Source organism: Doryrhamphus excisus, linkage group LG19, assembly GCF_037039965.1.
Source record: "Doryrhamphus excisus strain RoL-2023G ecotype Guam linkage group LG19, RoL_Dexc_Guam_v1.1, whole genome shotgun sequence".
Classification (NCBI taxonomy): Eukaryota; Metazoa; Chordata; class Actinopteri; order Syngnathiformes; family Syngnathidae; genus Doryrhamphus; species Doryrhamphus excisus.
In genome coordinates, this window is record NC_136375.1 from 17,177,503 (window position 1) to 17,202,217 (window position 24,715).

A 24,715-nucleotide genomic window follows, 5' to 3' on the forward strand; every position below is an offset into this window, starting at 1 on the left:
ACTGCAACGTTTTTCCTGTTGGATTAGAACTTTCCTTCTCGTAATATTTTGACTTTATTCCCATAAGATTAATTTTTCCCTAGCTTTGCAAAAAATACAACTTGTTTAATATTTAATATTTTTAAAAAAGTCTTAGTAAAAAAAATATCAAAAACAAACAAGTTGTACTTTTTGCAAAGTTAGGTTGGGGGGGGGATTTTATGTTATGGGAATAAAGTCAAAATATTACAATATTACAAGAAGGAAAGTTCATATCCAACAGGAAAAAATTTTTTTTGAGAATAAAATAATGGTAAAAAGAAAATATTCCGAAAATAAAGTAATAGTTACGAGAACAAAATTTAGAATATTTAACAATATTTAATATTTCTTTAAGCTGCTAAAATGATCTTACTCCCCATAATATTACTTTATTGTGGTGGAATTACATCTTTTTTTCTGTCTTCATTACCAATTTTGACTTCTTGACTTTTATTTTGAAATTATTATTATTTAACAAGTCCTCTTGTTAAATTGTATTTGTGCCACTGGTGTTACACTTTGGACACCCCTGTTTTAACATAATTTAAAAAGTAACAGTGGCATTTTAACATGATAATAACATATTGTATGCAACTCATTAAAATAACCACACAGCAAAAATAAAATGTACCCTTTTATTTGAATATTGATGGCGTTAGTACCAGAAAGGCACACAGACCAGACTTCATAATAATGACAATTCTATTTTTTAGCTACAAGTTGAACAACAAAACGTTTTTTTTAAACCTGAAGGGAGAATCCTTTCACAGAAAGGACGACGTTGGACAGAGACATAGGAGACTCTTAGAAGGTTTATACAGTATATAGTAACATGGCGTTATGGCTATGTACCTTAGTTCATTAACACACATATAAGAAACATCATTGTTAAAATATGTAGAAATAATTGCTTTTTTAAAAAAAACAGTGGCAAAAACAACCTGTTAGAAATATAAATGCTGATTTTTATTTATTAAAAAGAAAAATTGTTCAGATGCTGCGAGTGTAACAATGTAGAAAATATGAGTTGATGCAGGATTGAAGCTGAAGAATAAAAAAACATTTTTTCTGCTTTTCTGACTCTATCACACAACAACCGTTTTCCCTTTGGTGTCTTTTTTTAGCAGCTTAAAAAGCTTGGAAGACGTTTAAAAAAAAAGCTGCTTGGAAGTGTAATTCTGCTAATTCACGCGAGAATAAATTGTTTTCTTTCGCAATGCAGACCCAACTCCGACGATGCGCTATGCCGTTTGAAGCGTTTTAAAGCTGTAAATGGGCGGCGGGCATGAGATTGTCAAGGCAACGGTTTGACACCCACGTAGGGCATCGAAGGCACGTCGGCTGGTTGGCACGCTGCACTTTCCGTCAAAGTGTCCAACTTTTCTTTGGTCGGTAGCAACGCTGTGTTGAGTCTTCGTCACGTTTTTTGGCTTCGAGAACTCTTCTGTACTTCCATGCGTTCATTAATGACAAAAAGCAGGAAGACATCCTCCATTTCGGAGGTCACACCACAAACTCAGGCACCTCCTCGCTGGTCAGGTCCAAGGAGAAGTACTTGCTGGTCCTCTTGATGGGAAAGGCCTGCTGGTCGCCCGCCCGCAGGCCTGCACGCTGCTCGGCCAGGCCCTGGTAGCTGCATCCATCGCTCAGCTCCTGGGCGCAGCCGAAGGTGTAGCTGTGGGCGGTGTCCTGGCAGAGGTCCGCCCACTGCAGGCAGTCTTTCTGATAGAGGCGGATGTCGTCCAGCGACTGGCTGTGGCGGTCGGTGGACGAGGGAGGCTTCCTGCATGTTGACGTCTGTTAGTGAAGGAAACATAAAGGAGGTCAGCACCTTGTCCAAGGTTCGCCACTCTCTCGGGACAGTTCGCTCGCCAGCATAACAAACTCTACCCCCTGGAGAGGGGGCACGTAGCTCAGCAGGGTAACCAATCTCTATGTGGGCAACAGCAACTCATATATATAACTTGAACTGTGCCCGCAAGGCCTGCTGGGTAGTCTTGGGGCAACAACAACATGCTGCTACAGGATACAGTAAGGCATCAGACGGAACTGTGAACTGTGCCCACAAGGCCTGCTGGGTAGTCTTGGGGCAACAACAACATGCTACTACAGGATACAGTAAGGCATCAGACGGAACTGTGAACTGTGCCCACAAGGCATGCTGGGTAGTCTAGGGGCAACAACAACATGCTACTACAGGATACAGTAAGACATCAGACGGAACTGTGAACTGTGCCCGCAAGGCATGCTGGGTAGTCTAGGGGCAGACGAGTACATTGTGTTTAAGTCAGTAGCTTCCCGTAATGTTCCCATGATGCTTCTTTCCCCCGAAATCCACTCCCACAGTGAAAGTGCAGATCTGTGGGGAACACCAAAACGCACCTGCGGCAGGGACTCGATGCTTTGTCCTCTCATCTTAACAACGGTCTCGGAGGAGCTGGAGGCGGAGGAGCTGACGTCTTTGACGATAAGACCTGCCAAGATCACGCTGTTAGTCTTCTACAGCGGGTATGAGTGGACATGAGTGAAAGTACTTTTACCAGAGTATCCGTTGGTCTGATCCGGGGACATGGTCAACATGTCCTCCGTGATGTGTATGCACAGTTCCTGGTCCAGTGACATCTCGCTGAGCTCCTCGTAGTCTTTGGGGTCGTCCACCAGCATCTCAATCTCTGCTGAGAGCAAACACACACCGAGTCATCTCTCCAGCGTTCACAAGGTCACACCTTCTCTTCCTTTACCGTCGTCATCCAGGACGCGCTCTTTTCCGCCGCTCTCGATACCCGAGGTGTGCGAGCTCCCGTGGCTGGCGGTGGACGAGCCACAGGTCCTTGGCGGCCGTGGGGCGGCCTGGTTGGACGCCCTGAAGCTGTCCGCCTCGATGCCCGAGGTGTGTGAGCTGCCGTGGCTGGCGGTGGAGTGGCGGGAGAGACGCTTGTGGCGGGACACGCTGCCGGCGCTGCTGCCGCTGGCTCGGGAACGCTTATCCAGGTGGTCCATGTCCAGGTCCAGAGCGTCACTGATATATGACTCCCGGTACTGTTTCTTCTCTGGAAGCACACGGACATCTTGAGAAAGTTGGCCAAGATCGCCACTTTTTAGGACATTCATTTTTCAAACATTAACTCATTCACGCCCAACAACTTTGGTGGCGGCCATTTTAGAAGATTTGATCTGATCTTTCAAGTCTGTATAAACATGGAACCTACCAAAAGAAAGACAAGACTCTTGACTTTCATCAGGGAAAAAAAGTTTGTTTCTACCTGTTTCCGGTTTTTAGTAATCAGCAGTAGAAGTTTCAGGAAAATAGCAGTTCCTGATTAAAAACGCCAATACGCCAATATTTTTTGTTTTTGTGACAGCTGAAATATTTAAACAAGTACACTACAACATAAACAACACACGAAGGGTTGCTTTTACATTCAAATGCATAAATACATGAACATTTAGCTTAAAAAACATAAAAGACATATAAATAGGTCTTTGGGATTTACAAAAACGTAGGTTTTTGGTGTTGAATGAGTCTGAAATGGCAAAGCATTTGTTCCTCGTAGCAAAAAATTATTCATTCATTCATTTTCTACCGCTTTTCCTCACGAGGGTCGTGGGGGTCCTGGAGCCTATCCCAGCTACGGTGTAGCATGCAGGACACAGAAGCGCGTGTGTTCAGCTTTTAATGCTCATTCATTCATTTTCTAACGCTTTTCCTCACAAGAGTCGCGGGGGTGCTGGAGCCTACCCCAGCTGTCGTGGGGCGAGAGGCGGGGTACACCCTGGACTGGTGGCCAGCCAATCCCAGGGCACATATAGACAAACAACCATTCACACTCACATTCATACCTATGGACAATTTGGAGTGGCCAATTAACCTAGCATGTTTTTGGAATGTGGGAGGAAACCGGAGTACCCGGAGAAAACCCACGCATGCACGGGGAGAACATGGAAACTCCACACAGAGATGGCCGAGGGTGGAATTGAACCCTGTTCTCCTAGCTGTGAGGTCTGCGTGCTAACCACTCGACCGCCGTGCCGCCCAGCAAAAACTTTATTAATTAATAATATAAAAAACAGGTGATGACACAAGTGCACAATAGAAGGGATCATGTTTGGTGCAGCTTTCATTGAAGCCATAAAAACGGCCACAAGGTGGCAGAAGTAAATTTGATTAGAGCTCGCCGCAAGCAGGAAGTAGAAGAGCACGGACCGATGTAGCATGCAGGACACGAAAATTTTAACGTACGCAGAAGCGTGTGTGTTCAGCTTTTAATGTGAAAACTGTAAATAGTTGATGGTGTTATATTTGTAAATAAATGGCTATTTTCATGTGCTGTTTATGTGGTATAGTGTTCAGAAATGTAGGCTAAATGTATATGGCGACATTTGTGTCAAAGTGAAAGTTGGGTTTATTTGTTGAGAACTGCTATTTCACCATGTGGTCCTCGCTGGAAGGAAACAGGACAGATGTTTGGGAAAGACCGTGTGTCATGTGACCGGCCAGAGGATAGGCTCCAGCTGGCAGAAAGGGATAACTGTGTTGATCCAATCACCTTCGTGCTCCTCCAGCCGGCGGACCTGCTTGAGGACGGGTTGCAGGTTCATGTAGAGCCTGTGACTGTTGCTCAGCAGCTGCAGCAGGTGGCGAGAGCGCACCGAGCAGCCTGTGTAGTAGATGAGCTTCCGGGCCGAGGGGAGTCCGTCTGGAAGGATTTCAAACTTCTTGCCCTGAGAGAAGAAGCGGGTGGGGAGACGAGAAGAAGGCTTAAATGGGAAACCTCAGAAGTCCAATCTGAGTCCTCAGCCAGAAAGCTAATAATTTCTCCACACTGACACTCAAACATTCTTGCAGCACGAGCACCGCTGAGCTTCCAAGCGAGGAGACGAACACGTGGAAAAACTCCTATGGCCTATGGCTGTTTTAGAGGATGTGTGGAAGTACAATGGCTGAGCAAAGCATGCAGGAATGGATGGACGCGCTGTCAAGATGTTCCTATCAAACACAATGAGCGTCTCCGAGAAGCAGAGGCCACCGCTGCAATGACCTCACCCCGCCTCAGAGGAGCACAAACACGGCTTTGTTTCGTAGTATTGCATCAGCCAATGACCTCCGCCGGGAGCCGTCGCAACATCTGGCGTTTATTGACATGCCCTGCTCGCCGCAGCGCTGGGTGACCTGACGCGTGGGTGTGGCCCGTGGGGGAAGTCTGTTATTCGGGAGAAGGGCGTGACCGCCACCCGAGCCGGTCGGAGTTGCAATTAAGTCAGATGCAAAACTACAAAGAAAAGACCGTGAAAGCCCGCCTCGATATTCAGGAAAGCCGCTGATCATGTCAGGACTTAACATCAGGAGGAACCTCATTCCCATCGGATTATAACTTTTCCCACAACTGAATTTTCTAAAAATAACTAGGGCTGACAAATGATTAAAAAAATTTAATTGAATTAATCACAGATTTTTAATGAATTAATCATCATTAATCACCATGAACAACTATGTCTGAAATATGCCAATTTTTACTGTATTTGATGATAATATATGTATATTACTATGCATAGAGAGCTCCAAATGAACTGGTAGTCTAGGGGCAACAACAACATGCTACTATAGGATACAGTAAGGCATCAGACGGAACTGTGAACTGTGCCCGCAAGGCATGCTGGGTACTCTAGGGGCAACAACGACATGCTACCTCAGGATACAGTATGGCATCAGACGGAACTGTGAACTGTGCCCGCAAGGCATGCTGGGTAGCCTCGGCGCAAAAACGACATGCTACTAAAGGATACAGTAAGGCATCAGACGGAACTGTGAACTGTGCCCACAAGGCATGCTGCGTAGTCTAGGGGCAACAACAACATGCTACTACAGGATACAGTAAGGCATCAGACGGAACTCTGAACTGTGCCCGCAAGGCATGCTGGGTAGTCTAGGGGCAACAACAACATGCTACTACAGGATACAGTAAGGCATCAGACGGAACTGTGAACTGTGCCCGCAAGGCGTGCTGGGTAGTCTAGGGGCAACAACAACATGCTACTACAGGATACAGTAAGGCATCAGACGGAACTGTGAACTGTGCCCGCAAGGCATGCTGGGTAGTCTAGGGGCAACAACAACATGCTACTACAGGATACAGTAAGGCATCAGACGGAACTGACTATGCCAATCAAGCTAAAAGCTTTTATTTGACTCTCCTGAAATGACAGCAGTTTTTCCCCATTTCTGCTGTTGTTTTTTTCCAACTATTTCAACTTTCAATTTTATTCCCATATTTTGACTCCCCAACTTAATTTTCCAGAAATTACAACTTTATTCATAGCTTTGTTTTTCATAATATTACAAAAAGTAAAAATATTTTTAAAGTATTTATTCTTTAATATTACAATTTTGATCTACAAACATTTTTTCCCTCATACTCATTCTTGAAAAATTACAACTTTTTAACAACATTAATTACAACCTTTTTCTCTTAATATTTTCACTTTATTCACTTTATTATATGAGTTTTCAATTTTTACTGTTGTTGGGGTTTTTTTTTTGTTTTCTTGTTAAATTATATTTTGAGAATGTCCTGCAAGCCAATAAAAAAAACCCCTGGGCTGCACTTTGGACACCCCTGATTTATAGGTATTATAACTACAATGTGTGCAGTCTTCCTAAATCCTTGATTTGTTCCAGGGGACTTGCAGGGCTGAGGTAAAGCATCCATGAAAACAAATAAAGCCACCACACAAACTCTCCATTCAGTCATAGATGCTTAGCGTGATTAAAAAAACACAACTGTACTGTGTGTAATAGTGTGTGTGTGTGTGTGTGCTTATGTGAAACTCACCACAAAAACTAGTTTTCCCACGTTGGTCCACGGAAAGTCGTACAAAAGCTGCCTCACAGAGCCGATATTCTGCAAAAAACGCAAAAAGCTTAGAAAGCTGCCGACTGCTTTTGGGATTAAACGCTAACATTTCTGTGAGAATGGAAAATGAAAGGAAAATGTATGCTACATCATGAATGGTACCTGGAATATTTGAATCCCGCGTAAAGTCAGTCCCAAAGTAAGAGACGCCTCCACTTCCTTTTTGTCCTAAAAGGAAATCAAAACAGATGAGCCCAGGATTCATACTTAAAATCATCCTTTCCATTGTGAACTAGAAAAGCACTCACAGAGTGCAGACCTGCATCAAGTGCCATACATGCTAACATTAGCATACTAACACCTGACATTATAGTGCTAAATGTTATTATAATAGTCTACCTATGATGCTATGATACTAATGTTAGCATGCTAGCAATGCTAATAGATAGCATAATTGTGCAAAAACGCCTAGAAAAGCTGCTATGCCAATGCAATGCAATACCTGTAGCATGATAACACTTAAGCATAATAGTGGTATGTGTTTATATAACTCCTGATAAAAATGGCTGAAATTGCGGTTACCATGCTAACAGTAGCATGACATTGTGCTGATAGTGTTTATATATGTGTTTAGCTAGGAAAAAGGCTAAAAGTGGTACTATGCTAATGTTAACATGGTAACATCAGCATGCTAACACCTAGCATGATAGTGCTAAGTGTTTATATAATAGTCTACATAGTCTATATATGAATGTTAGCATGTTAGCAATGCTAACATTGGCATGCTAACACGTAGCATAATAGTGCTGATTATATACAGTTTATATATAATGTCTAAAATGAAAATGGAAGAAATGGATGAAAATGCAATTATGCTAATGTTAGCATGTATATTTTTGATGCATTTTTATATACTGTACTGAATTTTTAAACATTTCAGCATATTTAGGTGTATTTTTTTTAATTCTGTCCACAAAATTCAAATGGCAAAAAGTAAGTTACATAAATTAATTGAGAGAAAAAAAATGTTGGCATTAAATACTAACTTGATAAAAATAGGTGAGGCGAGCCTGATGTCGCTGAGTGTAATGTTAGCATCCATAACCTAAAACTAAACTAAATCCCAGCATCGAGACACGCCTAAGACACAACTGTGGGTTGAAAAATATGACCTTTACCGGTGAGACAAAAGCAGTATACAGTGTGTGTGTGTGTGACCTTGTAGAGCCTGTAATAGTGGACGGTGACATCATCAAGCTGCGCACACTCCTTGATATACTTGAGGTGCGCCTCAGAGGCCGTGAGGGCAAACTGGTCCTTGTGCATGTTAGGGATGTGTCTCAGGATGTAGTCACGGCCGCGCTTGGCTATCACCTGCGACAAGGAGAGGAGGAGAGGAAGGGACATCAGGCTTGTTCGACAGCGGCATTGGGCAAACCCGAACGGGAGACAGGAAGGGCTTCTGGTAATTTGGAAATCTGTGTTGAGATTGGCTTTACCGTTATAAGCCGTGATAAGGAGGCAGGGGGAAATTACAGGAAGTGGCGAGCAATCAGGCGGGTGTGGTTTCATGACATGTCGGCAGCATTGGAGAAAGAAAAGCCCAACAAGTGTGGGCCACTTCCAGTGACAAAAATAAACCCTGCGCCCCACTTCTCATCATAGTCCAATGTCGTCACGCAGCACCATGAACATGGTGAAATTTGAAGCTGCTTTCGTATTGTATACAATCAAAAATTAAAATTGTCATAATAAAAGGTGTACTGAGATCATGAGGCGATTATGTGGTGAAACGGGGTAAGCTTAAGCGGAACGCCGCTTGCACAAGGTCATTCACTGTCAGGTAAAAAGGACCCATCCGAGAGACCAGATGTGTGTGTGTTTAGCCGCACTCACCCAGGGGGGGAAGTAGGTTTCGGGTTCAAAGTATTTGCCAAAGTGCTTGTTCCGTTTGAAGTTGCCCAGGTCGGCCTGCAGGGCGAAGGCCGCCAAGAGGAAGTAGGCCTCCTCCCGCTGGATGCACTGGGAGAGCAGCACCTGTTTCCTCAAGTGCCAGTAGTAGTAGTACCTGGCCGCCCGGTCGCTGCAAATATAAGGAAAGACTCCACGTCATGCGGGGCTGAGCGTACAGCGACTGATGACGGGGGCACACCTTACCTGATCAACCTGCCGTTCTCCACGTAATACTGAGCTCTGAAGTGGATGATCATAGGGGGCCCAAACTGGTCGATTCCCTGTCGGAGATGCTCATTTTTGAGTATCAAAGCAGTGGAAACACCTGACACTGCGTTACACTTTAAAATGTCCCCTCTTGTATGGAGAGAAATGTGTCTTTTTATGCAATCAAAGAAAAATCATGGATTTGAAATTTAAAATGAGCAAACAACTCCTTGCTTTGTTCTTTCATGTTCAAACGACGATTGTTTACATTCCAAAGACACCAAATTATACCAGGAGTGGGGTTCGAACCCACGAGGACTACCGTCCATTGGATCTTAAGTCCAACGCCTTAACCTCTCGGCCATCCTGGTGATGCTACCCTGTGTCTCACCTTGCTGGCTTCTCTCTTCCATTCTTTGGGACAGTACTTGGACAGTTTCTGATCCAGTTCCATGTAGATGTGTTCATTATCTGAGGGGAGGTGAATCACAGTTTCAAACCACAAGCTTATTTGATGTATTTGTGTTGACACAAGTGTGGGTGACAGCAACAAAAAATAAAAAGGTGAATAAAAAGTGATTTTCTAAAAGGGGACCTACGATGCTTTTCCACTTTTCTGAGCTATAATGTAGTTAGAATTGTATTCTAGTGTTAAACCAAGCCAAAGTTTCACATCATGAGGTTCACACATTTGGAAGTGAGCCCTGGAAGAAGGATGGGATGGCTCTGAGTGCTCGGCCCTCTGTGACCTCACAGTGAGCCCACAGTGAGCAGTTTTCATGTGCTGTCCACAAACAGAGCAGAGCCATTCGTACAGACAGAAAGATGACAGAAAAGTCGTGGGAATCAGAGCGAACGCCCGCCGGTGTGGTGACCTTGGGGCCTAAGGGTGGGTGTCACAAAGTGGCTGGGTGGCCACTGTTTGCCTTGGGGATTTCACGCTGTTCAGACAAGCACTCGAGGAATGTCCTGCAATCGGGGGCCGTTGGCTCCGGCCCAACGGACTGAGCGGCCGGCCATTGGCTCATCTGGTGGCCAGCTGTCTGAAAAGAGAGCTTTTGCAACCCACTCTCCTCTCCACAGTTGCCTCCCAGCATCATGTGTCGTCTGCTCCCACACACACACATACAGTGAATCATACGACCCTCGCAGAGCCTCGTCACCGTAAACTTTTGCTTGACAAACAATGGAGCCAGTCAGGGCCTCCGTGACATCTAGGTGAGACATGCTACATTTAGGGCCCGTTGTGCTTTCACTCGGCCTACGATGTTTTTATGTGGGCCCAACGTGAGGTGTAACAAGCGGGAAAGGGAATCATTGCTTTCTTACTTTGAATCACACTGAGTCCAAACAGGTGGCAGTCCTTGAGCCTCAGGAGGTCACACACCTGGACCAACAGTTCCTGGCACAGAGTCTTCACCTGAGTAGGAGGAGATAACCAAGTGGGGATGATAACACAGCCATTAATTTAGGAACAGTGTATAGACTGGTCATATATCTCATCTGGTTTCATATTATCTACATACTGTATTGTATATAACTCTGGGAAAAACTGTTGATTTCTGTTAATACTTGGGCTGTTTATATTGTTTATTTTTCTATATTGTGTATTTTGTACTGCTTAACTGACTCTGTACTCTTGCTGCTGTGCAATACAAATTTCCCCACTGAGGGACGAATAAAGGCATATCTTAATCTTAACAGATAGTGGGACCTTAGTTAGCCTCATTCACCCCTTCCAGAAGCTCAGACTCTAACCCAAACCGACTTTAACCAAGTCATCTTTTCCCACAAGATAGACGTGTCCAAAGTACACCCCGAACAACAATTATAACTTTTTTTTCTGGTAAAAAAAACAAATGTTAATTTCTCTATGCTAGTCTATGCTATTATTTTCCCTCATAATAATGTTTTGTCCGATTAAAAGACAGATGTTGTATAATTGGTAAACATAATGTATTTCTTCATCAAGGTCATTCACGCAATGTGCAGTCTGTGTTAAAACAGACAATTAAAATACACAAGCATATTCTTGTGGGAATATAACCAAATTCATTAAAAACTGTCAGAAGTGGGATTCGAATCCACACCTCCAGTGGAGACTGCGACCTGAACGCAGCGCCTTAGACCGCTCGGCCATCCTGACGCAGAGTAGAAATGCAAACTATGGACAGGGGTGTCAGAAATACAGAACAGGCAACAATTACACATTTTTTTCACTCACAATTAACAATGTTAATTTTGTTTCTATATTATTATTTATTATATTATTTAATATAATATATGCAATGCAATATCTGTAGCACGATAACACTTAAGGATAATAGTCGTATAACTCATGATAAAAATGGCTGAAATTGCTATTAAGGTTACCATGCTAACACGTAGCGTGACACTGTGTTTAGAGTCTTTATATACTATGTGTTTAGCTAGGAAAAAGGCTAAAACTGCTACTATGCTAATGTTAACATGGTAACATTAGCATGCTAACACCTAGCATGATAGTGCTAACTGTTTATATAATAGTCCACATATGAAAGTAGCTCAAAATGCTGCTATGTTAATGTTAGCATGCTAGCAATGCTAACATTGGTATAGCGCCTTAGACCGCTCGGCCATCCTGACATCAAGTACATATGCAGACTATGGACAGGGGAGTCTGAAATACACAACGGGCAACAATTACAATTTTTTTTCACAATTGACAATGTTAATTTTGTTTTGTTTGAATCTTCCAAAAAATTAACCTTTATACTTTAATATGCTTGAATATTTCAGCTCTATGTTAGTATATGCTATTATTTTGCCTAATAACATAATAATATGCAATGCAATACCTGTAGCACGATAACACTTAAGCATAATAGTGGTATGTGGTTATATAACTCATGATAAAAATTGCTGAAATTGCTATTAAGGTTACCATGCTAACACGTAGTGTGACACTGAGTTTATAGTCTTTATATATGTGTTTAGCTAGGAAAAAGGCTAAACTGCTACTATGCTAATGTTAACATGGTAACATGCTAATGTTAACATGGTAACATTAGCATGCTAACACCTAGCATGATAGTGCTGATTATACAGTTTATATATAGTGTCTAGCAATAAAAATGGAAGAAATGGATGAAAATGCAATTATGCTAATGTTAGCATGCTAACACCTAGCATGATAGTGCTAACTGTTTATATAATAGTCCACATATGAAAGTGGCTCGAAATGCTGCTCTGTTAATTTTAGCATGCTAGCAATGCTAACATTGGTAATGCACCTTAGACCGCTCGGCAATCCTGACATAAAGTACATACACGGACTATGGACAGGGGTGTCTAAAGTACACCGCCGGCAACAATTACAACTTTTTTTCTCATAAAAAAATGTTACTTTTGTTTTGTTTGAATCTTCCAAAAATAACCTTTATACTTGAATATGCTCGAATATTTCAGCTCTATGCTAGTTTATGCTATTATTTTTCCCTCATAATATAATATAATTGGTAAATATAGTGTATTTCTTCATCAAGGTAATTCAGAGCAAGAGTAAAAAGGATTATTTATATGTGCGGCAGAGTTAGAACGGATAGTTAAAATACATAAGCGTGTTCTAGTGGGAACATGACAGAAAAGGTCATAAATATCATGTGTCAGAAGAAGGATTCCAACCCACACCTCCAGGGGAGACTGCGACCTGAACACAGCGCCTTAGACCGCTCGGCCATCCTGACACTTACATTGACTATGACATTGAGGGTGTCGTCATTGGGCAGAAAGACACAGACGCAGCGGCGGTCTTGCATGGTTTTGTTGTTGTGGAAGTTCACTTTGTTCATCTTCGTGTGAGCTGGTGACAGGACAGGGCCCCCTCCGGGCCGGCCGTAGCCGTGCTTCAGCTGCCAGCCGGTGGTGCGGACGCGGCGGCTCCGACGGACTCAGCGGGCCGGGCAGCAGTGGAGAGGACGAGCATGAGGATCCCTGCTGCACGTAGCCACTGTGGAGACACAATGCGGAGAGCGTCAGATGTTGCTTGTGTATACAATCATCTTTCCTAATTCAGGTGGAAACATGTGACCATTTAGCCCGTTTTTCTACCAGCACCTTTATGACTAACAACTTTTTTAACTGGGTAAGAGAAAGGGAATGTATGTCGGGAGGGCGGGGTAATGGACTGGTGGCCAGCCAATCACAGGGCACATATAGACAAACAACCATTCACACTCACATTCATACCTATGGACAATTTGGAGTTTTTGGAATGTGGGAGGAAACCGGAGTACCCGGAGAAAACCCACGCATGCACAGGGAGAACATGCAAACTCCACACAGAGATGGCCGAGGGTGGAAGTGAACCCTGGTCTCCTAGCTGTGAGGTCTGCTCGTTAAGCACTCGTCCACCGTACCGCCCTTTCCCCTACTTATTATAGATAAAAAGTATTTATTTAAGTTAACTATGAACAAAATGTGATTAATCGTCAAATTTTTAATCATTTGACAGGCCTAGTCGCAGGCTATTACATAAAAAAAACACATTATGGACACCCTTGGGCTATAGTGTTATTTAAAGCTTTTGAGGGAAAAAAATCCCGACACACTGGGAGCTGACAGAGAGTGTGAACATTCCCAGAGAGGACAAAAGAAGAATGTAGAAGAACAATCAGAGCACATCAGCATATCTTCCTGTTAGCAGCCATTCATTCACCTTGCAGGCACCTTGTCATTAAAAGCAGATAGCAGCATCGGGCGGGATCACGTTACATAGCAAGAAGCAATTAGCCTTGCAAGAGGACGCGGTCAGTCAGCTGTGAATACCAACCAACGCATTGCTTCCTTTCTGCCAACAAAGCTACAGCGGCAAAGCATCATCATTGCGGACACTTAAAACAAGACATAAAGCCGCTTCAGCGCTCCTGCTGTGTGCTCTGTCACCACGGAGACGGCCCATCGTGAGCGTGGATACACTCGTACATCAGCACTCTTTAAAGCCGCGTACTGGACGCACAAAGCGGTGGGCAACCGGCCACGGCGCAGAGACTGCTGACAAGCCGTGACCGGGTCAGACGCACACGTGCTGCGGCACGCTGCTGACCTTGGACTCAATGCCTCCTCGGGACTTCACTCACTTGTACACAAAACCGTGGCACGTGCACACCTAATGCAGTTGTAACACATGACCATATGGGAGACTACTTTAGGGCAGTGTCATGGCGTGGTGGAATAAGGCTAATGAGAAGTATGATATTTATGTCACTTCCATCGTTTCTTGTTGGCAAGGTGCAGTGAAGCCGCATTATTAGAACAACCTTTCCCACACACATTCATACCTATGGACAATTTGGAGTGGCCAATTACTAGCATGTTTTTGGAATGTGGGAGGAAACTGGAGTACCCGGAGAAAACCCACGCAACAATGGTTGTTTGTCTATATGTGCCCTGTGATTGGCTGGCCACCAGTCCAGGGTGTACCCCGCCTCTCGCCCCAAGACAGCTGGGATAGGCTCCAGCAACCCCAGCGACCCTTGTGAGGAAAAGCGGTAGAAAATGAATGAATGAATTAAATCTATACAGTTAAAATTTAATATTCACTCTCCACTGAAAAAAATCGGGCCTCGACGTCAAAAAGGTTAAGAACCTCTGATATATGGCATAAATGCGGAGTTACAGAGCATACAGTACATCAATTCAGATTGATTTGTAGCCAGCTTGATGTAGAAACAAATCTTCACCATTTGATGTTAGGAGGCAGAGGATCATGAGAAAATCTTTGTAGAAAGTCTTAGGTCATGGGCTTAAAGTCTAAAAAAAACAACCCTGCCACACACGGCCAGGTATTTATGGAAAGCATCGACACAAGAACATCCTTGGAACCCTCCGCTAGTACAACACACACGTGAGTATGTTTACGCTGCGACATCCCGAGTGTCGCCCCCTTAAGAGGCTTTTTCCTGTTTATATTCCGACACTCATCTCCTCCTCTAGGCCTATGCCAGCGGCTTTAAAGGAGGAGAAGCAGAAGCAGGCCCGAGCGTCACTGTCAAGGCTAACGCTAACTCCATGTGACCGCTGTCATTTAGGGCTTGTCGGCGGCTCAGCAGCATTTTCTCTTCAGCTGAGTAAACAGGACTGTTGGTAGCGAGCTGGTGGCGCTTGGCGGGCAGTTCAAACACTTATTACTCAATTTTTTTTCAGAGTCCAAGTTCCACTTTTTTTACATAGCTTGGCCGGTTCTGCGACTTACTGTATATACTGTACGTCTAAATATTTAGGCTTGGATTCAGTGATGTGCAATGAGATCAGGAGCTCGGTGAACTTGCTTACTGGTAATTTGCTTGTTAGGCACGCTGGCTTGTTATGTTACTTCAGCCTATTCAGCCTCCCAGGTATGTTCTTTGCATGACTGTGTAGCTCAAGGGTGTCCAAAGTGTGGCCCGCAGTGTCAAATACTTATTTTCCTTATTATAGTTGTTGGGGTGATATTCTGTCTTTGAAGTGATCAGTAAAATTCTACGCTGTTGAAGTACTGTTTGTCAGTGAGAAAACCTGCAAAACCAGCAAAGTGTGTAATAATTATTTCCCCCACTGTAGCTGTTTGGACAGTTGGAGGATGCTAACAGGGAATGCAGCTTGCGGGCGGCGGTCGCAGCAGTGCTGCGTCCAGAATCAATGGACCCCATTGTCGGAATGAGAAGCAGATGTTAAAGAGGAATTCTCCTGACTGCAGCACTTTTTCTTTCTTTTTGTTTTTTAATGTCCAGGCTTTGAATGCCGCCGCCGGTCTCCATGTACCCTGGCTCTCCGTTTGCTTTCCTGGTTCTCAGCGCTGACACGTACTGTACCTGCAGGAATTCAGCACAGTGACAGCCTCCTCAAAGGAGTTCCCGTCTGCTTTTTATCTCAAAGCAGAGGAAGTTTTCCTTTCTGCGCCTCGGTTGTGTGCGGCACCTGGGCCCGGAAAGTCATCTCATGTCAGAGAAAACTTGGAAATGGATCGGCATATTTTGCAAGAGAGGCCCTGCCTCTGAAGCCCTTTGTGGGATTTGATGACAGGACCGACTCTGAGCTCTGCCACGTTGACAGAATCTCTGTTTGGGGCTGAAAGGCTGGAGGAAGCTCAGTTGGCTGCTCTTTGTTGTGCTCTTTTTAGACGGGCACGCGTGTTGCATCACACTTTTAGCGCGGCGGTAATGTGATTATCCAGCACTCTACCCTCCTCTCACTAATTGTTCCAGCCTTTCATTTCACGGCAGCAACCGCGGGCCCTCCTCCTGTGGTCTTGCGTGTGACACAGTGCATTACAATACATTACAATATTACAATGTGACTTCAGCTAGTTCTGACTCAGTCAGCATGGCTTTCTGCCTGGGTCCTCCACAAGCACTCATGCTAAACACTTCTGGCTAAAGTAGCACCACACAAGGAGAACATATGAACATCAAGCTATCCACTTTCTAAACCCTTTATCCCCCTCAGCGTTAAGACAGCACTTAAAGGGTCTCTGACACGATTCATCAACTTCGCTTAAATACGGATGTTTGTCATTATCGTGACATGTTTTAATGCGAATGGCACATTTGCAAAAATGAACTATATAGTTACATTTCAGCCTCATTTCATCAGGGTGACACCTCACAGCTAAAGCAGAGTAAACAAACGCTTCTAAAGGTAAATCGTCTTCTTGATTCAGTATATTTTTCCTCAAAATAGTAGCCAGGCCAAAAAGATTGTGTTGCTGCTGGATGTTCATAGAATCCCAGTGATACTGTACATTTGTTTTCTTTTCCGAAAGAGGATGGCTCAAGACAACAAAACAATGGATGCCCATCTGAGTTCTGTTCTGTGCAGTGATCATTTGATCATGTTTACGTAATGTCTTCTCGGGGTTTCCGTTACATGTAATCCTAATAAAAGCTGGCCCACCTTAAAAAATTACTTGAAGACAATGTCAAGTAATATTTGGTATGAATGTAGTATATACTGCATATGCACATAGATACATATATAACTTAGTATTTACGCACATATGGACCACAATAAGTGTGAAAAGAACTAGCATCTTTGTTTAGACGTTCACTGTGTTCCTTAATATTGTGCAAATAAATTTTTTTACGAAAAATGTGTAGCCCATTAACGACTGCTTATCACCAGCCAAGCCGATCAATGCCAGCGTGTGTGATCACCCAGGCTCCATTCTCATTCCACTCATTCTGGCATCTTTTACCCAATTGTACTGCCTCTCTAGCTAGCTAGACATGGCTATCAAGTTCATGCTAACTTCCCTTTTAAAATGTCACTTAACAATCTTGCACTCTGGTTATCATTAGAATACTTACAGTATGGCTTGACTTCAAAACAAAAGGCGATGCTATCACAGGGGTCTCCTACAGGTAGTTTGCGCTCCAGCGTTAGCTCACCAGCTCATGTTGAGTAGTTGATATATTTGCTTCACGTCCTAGCATTTTTACAAGTGTTCTATTCAAACATGACACCTGTATTTACTAACAAATGAGCACACTGAGTGAGGAGCGTTGGAATTAAAGTACAATTAAATGTTGGCACTCTCATAAACCAGATCGCCTCTTCTTTCTTTTCGTCAAATAGATTGAGGTTTGTGTCAAATACAACAAAATGTTGTACTTTTGTACTAATAATCACATAGTACTACTGGACTGAAAAGGCCATGAAAACACTTAGTCTCAACATTCATCCATTTTCTACCGCTTGTCCTCACGAGGGGCACGGAGGGTGCTGGAGCCTATCCCAGCTGTCATTGGGGCGAGAAGCGGGGTACACCCTGGACTGGTGGCCAGCCAATCACAGGGCACAAATAGACAAACAACCATTCACACTCACATTCATACCTATGGACAATTTGGAGTGGCTAATTAACCTAGCATGTTTTTGGAATGTGGGAGGAAACCGGAGTACCCGGGGAAAACCCACGCATGCACGGGGAGAACATGCAAACTCCACACAGAGATGGCCGAAGGTGGGCTTGAACTCGGATCTCCTAGCTGTGAGGTCTGCACGCTAACCACTTGACCGCCGTGCAGCCCCAAAACGTTAAATGAGTATGTTAAATAAATAACAGTGGGAAAAAAACTTGCAGATACAGCAACAGCACTACTCAGCTGCGGCAGTCCCATGCAGCCCATCACCACCCAACCCTAACCCTAACCCTAACCCTAACCCTAACCCTAACCCTAACCCTAACCCTAACCCTAACCCTATCCTAGCGGAAACCCTGCTTCTGAACATGATCCTACCATAGCAACAGTCCTCATCTCCATGTCTTAATGCTTAAGTCCATGTTCTGCAGGTTCTCTAGTTCACCTCCAAATGTTTCTCCCTCCTCGAAAACTATTGACACCTCGCTCAAATATTGGCTATAATCACTGCAAAAATCCTCTGTCTCGTACGTCGCTATGTTTGTTTACCTGAGTGCAAGAGCAAGCCCGTCATAGGCGACGCCATGAACTATAAGTGTCATTTTGGCAAATTCAGAGTTAGCTTTCAAAAAAATCCAACAATCTACAATATAATTACAGACAATATATAACGTACTTATTCAAAGTTGATGGCCAGAAATATTTCAGTATTGAACAAAGCAAAATTTGTTCTCAATCAGAAATCATTCCACAATCTTTATTGCTTTCTGGTTCTACCATATCTTACTTATTGTGTGGAAATATGGGCTAATAACTGTAAAAGCAATCTTCACCGGCTAAATGTACTGCAAAAAAGGTCAGTAAGGATAATTCATAATGCCGCCTACAGAGAACATACTAACTCCTTATTTCTAAAATGGCAAATACTTCAACTTGCTGATATAGTTCATCTTCAAACAGCTAAAATAATGCATAAGGCTAAAAATAAGCAATTAGCTAAAAATGTCATCCAATACTTCTCTACAAGAGAGGAGAAATATGATCTCAGGGAAGAAGTACATTTGAAACACTTCTATGCTAGGACTACGTTATGCTAGCCATAGCATTTCAGTATGTGGAATCAAACTATGGAATGGATTGAGTAAGGAAGACAAACAATGCACAACGATGAGCCAATTCAAGAAACAATACAAGCAGTTGATGTTTGCTAAATCCAAGGATGAAGAGTCTTGAACCAGTCATGATGTGCTATATATATCACTATATTGACACTTACTATGGTACCCATTAAGGCATTGGATGATCATATCACCGAGTACTTCGGTACGTGGTGCATTATTTAAAAAAAAAACAAAAAAAAACTTAAACTGTATTATGGAAAGCAGGAAGTGAACAAATGTAAGAGTTACTGATTGCTTTGCTTCTTCCTACTCCTTTTGGAGATGTGGAACTGGGAACTGATTATGGGATGCACTCAATTGGAATCTGATGCATGTTCAAATGAAATAAAACCAATACCGTTACCAAATCTCCCTGCTAGTCACCGTTACAGTTTTAGTGCTCTCCCCTTTACAATCTTTTTACAGCCATTGTTGTATGATGTTTGAAGCAGGCATGTGTGTACAAGCAACAATGGCTTCCTGTTTGTCTTTTCAGCTTGTAACGATTCCACTGACATTTTTAACATTTCATTTACATGTAGCGTACTTGGCTGTGCTAGTGTTGCTGCGCTTTGCTACACACAGTGATTTCTCATTGAGAACAAATTTTGCTTTGTTCAATACTGAAATATTTCTGGCCACCTTATGTTGTATATTTGTAATATGCGGTTTCCAGCTCATATTTTCATCTATTGTGATCCCCAGAAATGTATTTTTGTTCACCCTTTCAATGTCCACACCGTCTATTTTGTGACATACTTTGTCACACATACTTAGCATTTCATATCACATGAGGAAAAAGTGGTGGAAAAAAGCGGCGAGGGTTCCATTTTTTTTCATCCTTGTTAAATGACATTTTTAAAATGGTTCTAAAGAATGTTCATGGCCCTTACAAAAAGAGGGAGTGGAGGTTGTGTCATCGTATCAGTCATCGTCACGGTACGGTTACTACAATGTGTATCACTACATTGTAACAACGGTTGAGCTAACAATAGCTAAACATCTGTGTATGTGTACAAGTCTTTTCATGAGCAAATAAAGTAACATACCTTCATTTGTTAGATCCAAGTGATAAACACTGTGTGTGTAGCTGGCGTCCATGTGGTTTTGGACTAGAGCGAACGACAAACACACACACACAGACACACACAAGCTGCAGACATGTTAGAACAGAGTCAGCAGAGGCTCCCAACCCGGCGCAGGAGCCTGAATCGTGCATGAGTAATTCCACAGGAGCAACACACCGCAGAGACGTCAAACCGGCCATTACGTATGCTGGAAATAGAGCACGCAGCCTTTAAGCAGAGGGTTAGCGCAGGAGTTGCAATTAGAGCAAACCCCAACCCGGTTGTTTTGATTCAAGCTTGCCTCCTTACGGGTGCTTTGCGGCTGATCTTGCCTTGATTCCTTCCTCTTGCACTTTTTTACCTGGACTGAAATGTGCAAATGAAAAATATGATCATGTTTAAAGCCGGGCGGAATGTGTACCAGCCAGCATCTGCTTGGTGTGTGAAATCTATCAAGCAATCACGACGGCCGGTTGAAGGCTAAAAGCTACAACGCAAACCGCTGGAAATAGCTTGTTCAATTATCATGCCGAACAAACCCGAGGGGAAACGCGGGGCAGCTGCCAACAGAAGAATGTGTGCGAGCTCGGTTGTGCGATACCCGCAGAGAGGTGAGACGGCTCCAGCTCCATGAAAACGTGCCTAAAGAAGCCAAACAAGTAGAGGAAAAAACACAATGCAAGGAAACAGAAGGGGGGGGGGGTACAGAGAGACAAATGTAGGAAGAGGTGACCCACTTTCTTGAAAGCACAGGGGTTTTCTAAGGGTCTCAACCTGGAACCCACTTAAGTCATTTTTATTTTTATTAGTTTTTAAGATTTTTTTTTTTTTTACACTTTCAGCCATTTTTATCTTTTACAATTTTAAGAAATGTTTAATTGTTTTTTTTATTCTTCTTAATTCTGATGTTATTTAAGTAATTTTCCTTCGTATTTTTTATGTTTTAGTCAAGTCATTTTATTTTTTTACATTTTCAATTAAGTGATTTTGTTAATTCATTTATTTGTTTTGTTTACTTTTATGTCATTTGGATTTTTATTATTTTTTTACAATTTTTTTTTTATTTGTATTTTTTCATGCTGTTATTTTCATCATTTTTCTTCGTGTTTTACTTACTTTACTTATTTAAAAAAATTTAAATATTTTTTTCATTTTCTTTGAGATTGTGATATTTTAATTTTTTATTGAATTCATTTTACTTTTTTTACATTTTGTTTTTTTTTACACATTTTGTTTGACATTTTTAAAATAATTTTTACACTTTTTATTTTACTGACTTTTATTATAATATATTTTTATTATTGTTTTACACTTTTTTATTTTGATCAGTTTTAACACTTTTGTTGAAGTCATTTTTATTTTATATGTATTTATTGATGTCTTCATTTGTTTATTGTACACTTTTATTCAAGAATTTATTGAAGCGTTTTGTCAAGGAAATGGGGAAGAACTGCATGCACATTAATAATGAATCCAGTAACATTAAATATTAAAAGACCTCCAAATCAGATATTTCACTTCTAACCATGCAATGTGCATATACCAAGGAGAAAGATGACTAAAAGGCACATTCAAATAAGTCAATAAACACTAAAATGTCAGAATGGAACATTAATATTATTAATGTAATATTTTGGTTTTCAAAGCACCTGACAACCTGTTTACGACCTTCTAACTTGAATAGAGCCCTGTAGACATGAAATAACACCCCTATAGTCACTTTTATACTTCTATTACCAAATTTAGCGGACATAATGAGAGAAATTATGCCATTTATTTATTTATAAGACTCATGCTTATGCATGTTGATATAAATATGTTCTGGAGTTGAGTTGAAAGAAAAAAAACAATGAGATAAGAAAGCCAAAACTACAGGATAAAATACAAGATATCCATGCTGTGATCATGCATTAACATGTACACTGATGATAACATGTAATAGTTGTAGTATCTAGCCGTATTTTCGTGATTTAAAACACTACCCAAACTTCTTTTACAAAATTCCCCAAAAAGTGACCCCTTTAAATTAAATGAAAACATATTTTGAGGATGCGTCGTGGTCCGATTAAAAAGTAGATTACACTTCAGAGTTCAGAGTTAATCAGCCAAAGTCAGTCCTGAGGCTACTAGTACTACTACTACTAGTATTACTACTATGAGTAGTGGGTTTCTGATGTAGAATGTAGTAAACATCCGCTCCCTCAGCCACCAAATACTACACGTGACGGATAGTCCCATCCTGAACGTGGAAGAACATGAAGGTAAATCAACTACTTGCAATGAGGAGGGGGTAGGGGGGTTGGGGGGTCCATCCCGCATTCCGACACTCATCTGAGTCATCTTTGTCCACACGTTTCCTGCTTGTTTCCTACTCAAACAGCCGCCTTCCTTCCCAGACAATACCTTGCACTATTTGCTCTGCCACACACCAGCAAAGCCTCTTTTTACGCTTCAGCTTTTCGCCATGCGCCACGCGGATCATCTGATTGACATCAAACCGACAGAAAAGATTTTCCCTCTTGATTTGTGGATGTGTACCGCGGCGTTGGGCGCTTATTGTGCAACACAGTGAAGCGCCAATGTTAAAAAAAACATTATTTATGACTTCATTATGACTTGACGCCTGATGTGTTAGTAACAGTTCAGACCCACGCATTCCCGCGCCCCCAGGGACAAACAATGGATACCTTTCTACATCTTCATTTCGTTACATTTTTCATTGGTGGGGAATTTTTTTTTTATATTTATCACTACTTTGACCGCATCAAGTTCTTACATTATTGGTATTTTGTAGGGGTGTCACAAGATTGGGTTTACAACATTACTTTTAAGAGGGACAAATATCTATATATATAAGTAATCGACTCATTTCATTTCTACTATGTTACACTCTGTGTGTATGCTCGAGGCCCCGCCTACACCCACCGAGACGAAGACATTGTATGACTAAGAAGAGGGCTCACTCCATTCATATCATGTTCTACAAAACAAATGCGGCAAGGTGCTGAAACCAATGCACAGAGTGAACTCTCTTCCTTTTTCCAGAATAAACAACTTTTTTTCTTGAAAATTTACAACTTTTTATCCCACACATTTTCAACTTTTTTATAAGACTTTTTTATATATAATAAGTTTACGACCTTATTCTCGGAAATTTATGGGGAAAAAAATATGAGATTTCCTGAATAAACAACTTTTTTCTTGAAAATGTACAACTTTTTTCCACACATTTGCGACTTTATTTCTTTATTTATTTTCTTGCAAATTTATGACTTCGAAATCTCAGATTATTTCAATACTCCGTCATAGCATGCATTGCCTGAGACAGTTTACGACCGTATTCTCTGAAATTTATGAGAAAAAAATATGAGATTTCCTGAATAAACAACTTTTTTCTTGAAAATGTCCAACTTTTTTCATAAATTTGCGACGTTATTTCTTGTTAATTTATTATTTTTCTTTCTCATAAATTTACAACTTTATTAGCTTACCCCCTTATATTTGTAAACTTATGAGTTTTCTGGAATAAACCACTTTTTCATGAAAACGTATGACTTTTTCATAAATGTTCAACTTTATTCTCATAAGTGTACAACCTTTTTCTCATGAATGCATGAAAAAATAGTCACACATTTACGAGAAAAAAAGAGAATAAAGTCATATATTCACAAAAAAAGTATTAAAGACAAAAATGGCTAGATTCTTGAAAGCTCATATCTATTTTTTTAATGTGACCCTAATATATACGTCATAATGATCTTCCCATGCTTATTGACCAAGAGCAATATTTTTTTTCTGAATGACAATCTCGCGAGATCTTGTGACACCCCCTAGCAGATAGCCATTAAAAACCAGAGGAGCCCTCGTGCAAACGTCCCTAAAAGGATGACGTAAGTACACAAATTCTACTCAAACATTTGGCAAGTGTATCAGGAATGACGTCATCATGATTTTGTAATAGATGCTCCGTCTCATAGCATGAATGTAACGCTCTGCTTTCTAATTACACAACAACAACACGGGAGGAAATTAGCACTACTCTAAAGAATGTAGGGTTGTAACAAGAGAACACCTTGTTTTTAAACTTGCAACAAATACAATCAAAAATGAAATTCATGGAGTTGAAACTTTACATTCCTCAGCTAACTAGTAAAAAAATGGCAAACGTCGCTAGCTGGAATTCCATGGCAACATTCCCTGTTACATCAAACTGGCAGCATCGTCAAGTTACTTGTCCCGACACGGCTTGGTAAAAACAGTTCATTTAAAGCAACTACAATTCAGAAAAAACACATTAATTCATTCATTGAAAAAGTGGACGTATTTTAAGCGTGTTATCATCAACGTGACGTCAGAGCTAGCAAGAGTCCGCTGGGATAAAAAAAAAGCAACAATACTCACCTTTGAGTAAGGATTCCTTCCTTCCTTTAGATAATCCAGACAAAACGGTGTTTCATAAAGTATGTTGATTTAACCAACAAGAGGAAAAAATGTATCCGTGATGCTAGGAAAAAAGTTTAGAGACTTCGACGAAAGAGACGTTACCAGGTCGACACGCGCCACTATTCTGCCCCAGC

At 41.8% G+C, this 24,715-nt stretch overlaps 1 protein-coding gene and 2 non-coding genes across 6 annotated transcripts; all 3 read right to left on the bottom strand.

Moving 5' to 3' along the window:
* Nucleotides 1-648: 648 nt before the first annotated feature.
* Nucleotides 649-24,715, bottom strand: frmd6 (FERM domain containing 6). 4 transcript variants are annotated; one of them, XM_058057121.2, is made up of 15 exons: nt 24,540-24,715; nt 20,121-20,183; nt 12,764-13,020; nt 10,362-10,452; nt 9,424-9,503; nt 9,030-9,106; nt 8,769-8,955; nt 8,091-8,246; nt 7,035-7,100; nt 6,852-6,920; nt 4,569-4,743; nt 2,763-3,071; nt 2,562-2,696; nt 2,404-2,495; nt 649-1,818 (listed from the first exon to the last, which is right to left on the bottom strand). In XM_058057121.2, the coding sequence occupies exons 3-15, from the start codon at nt 12,860-12,862 to the stop codon at nt 1,525-1,527; spliced, it is 1,830 nt and encodes a 609-aa protein (XP_057913104.2). In that variant the 5' UTR covers nt 12,863-13,020; nt 20,121-20,183; nt 24,540-24,715; the 3' UTR covers nt 649-1,524. The 4 variants fall into 4 exon arrangements, with proteins under 4 accessions (XP_057913104.2, XP_057913103.2, XP_057913105.2 ...); XM_058057120.2 differs by having other exon boundaries at nt 20,121-20,224; XM_058057122.2 differs by lacking the exon at nt 20,121-20,183 and having other exon boundaries at nt 2,562-2,693.
* Nucleotides 9,321-9,403, bottom strand: trnal-uaa (transfer RNA leucine (anticodon UAA)). The gene has a single exon. It is a non-coding gene; the product is annotated as a tRNA-Leu (tRNA).
* trnal-cag (transfer RNA leucine (anticodon CAG)) lies at nt 11,096-11,178 on the bottom strand. The gene has a single exon. It is a non-coding gene; the product is annotated as a tRNA-Leu (tRNA).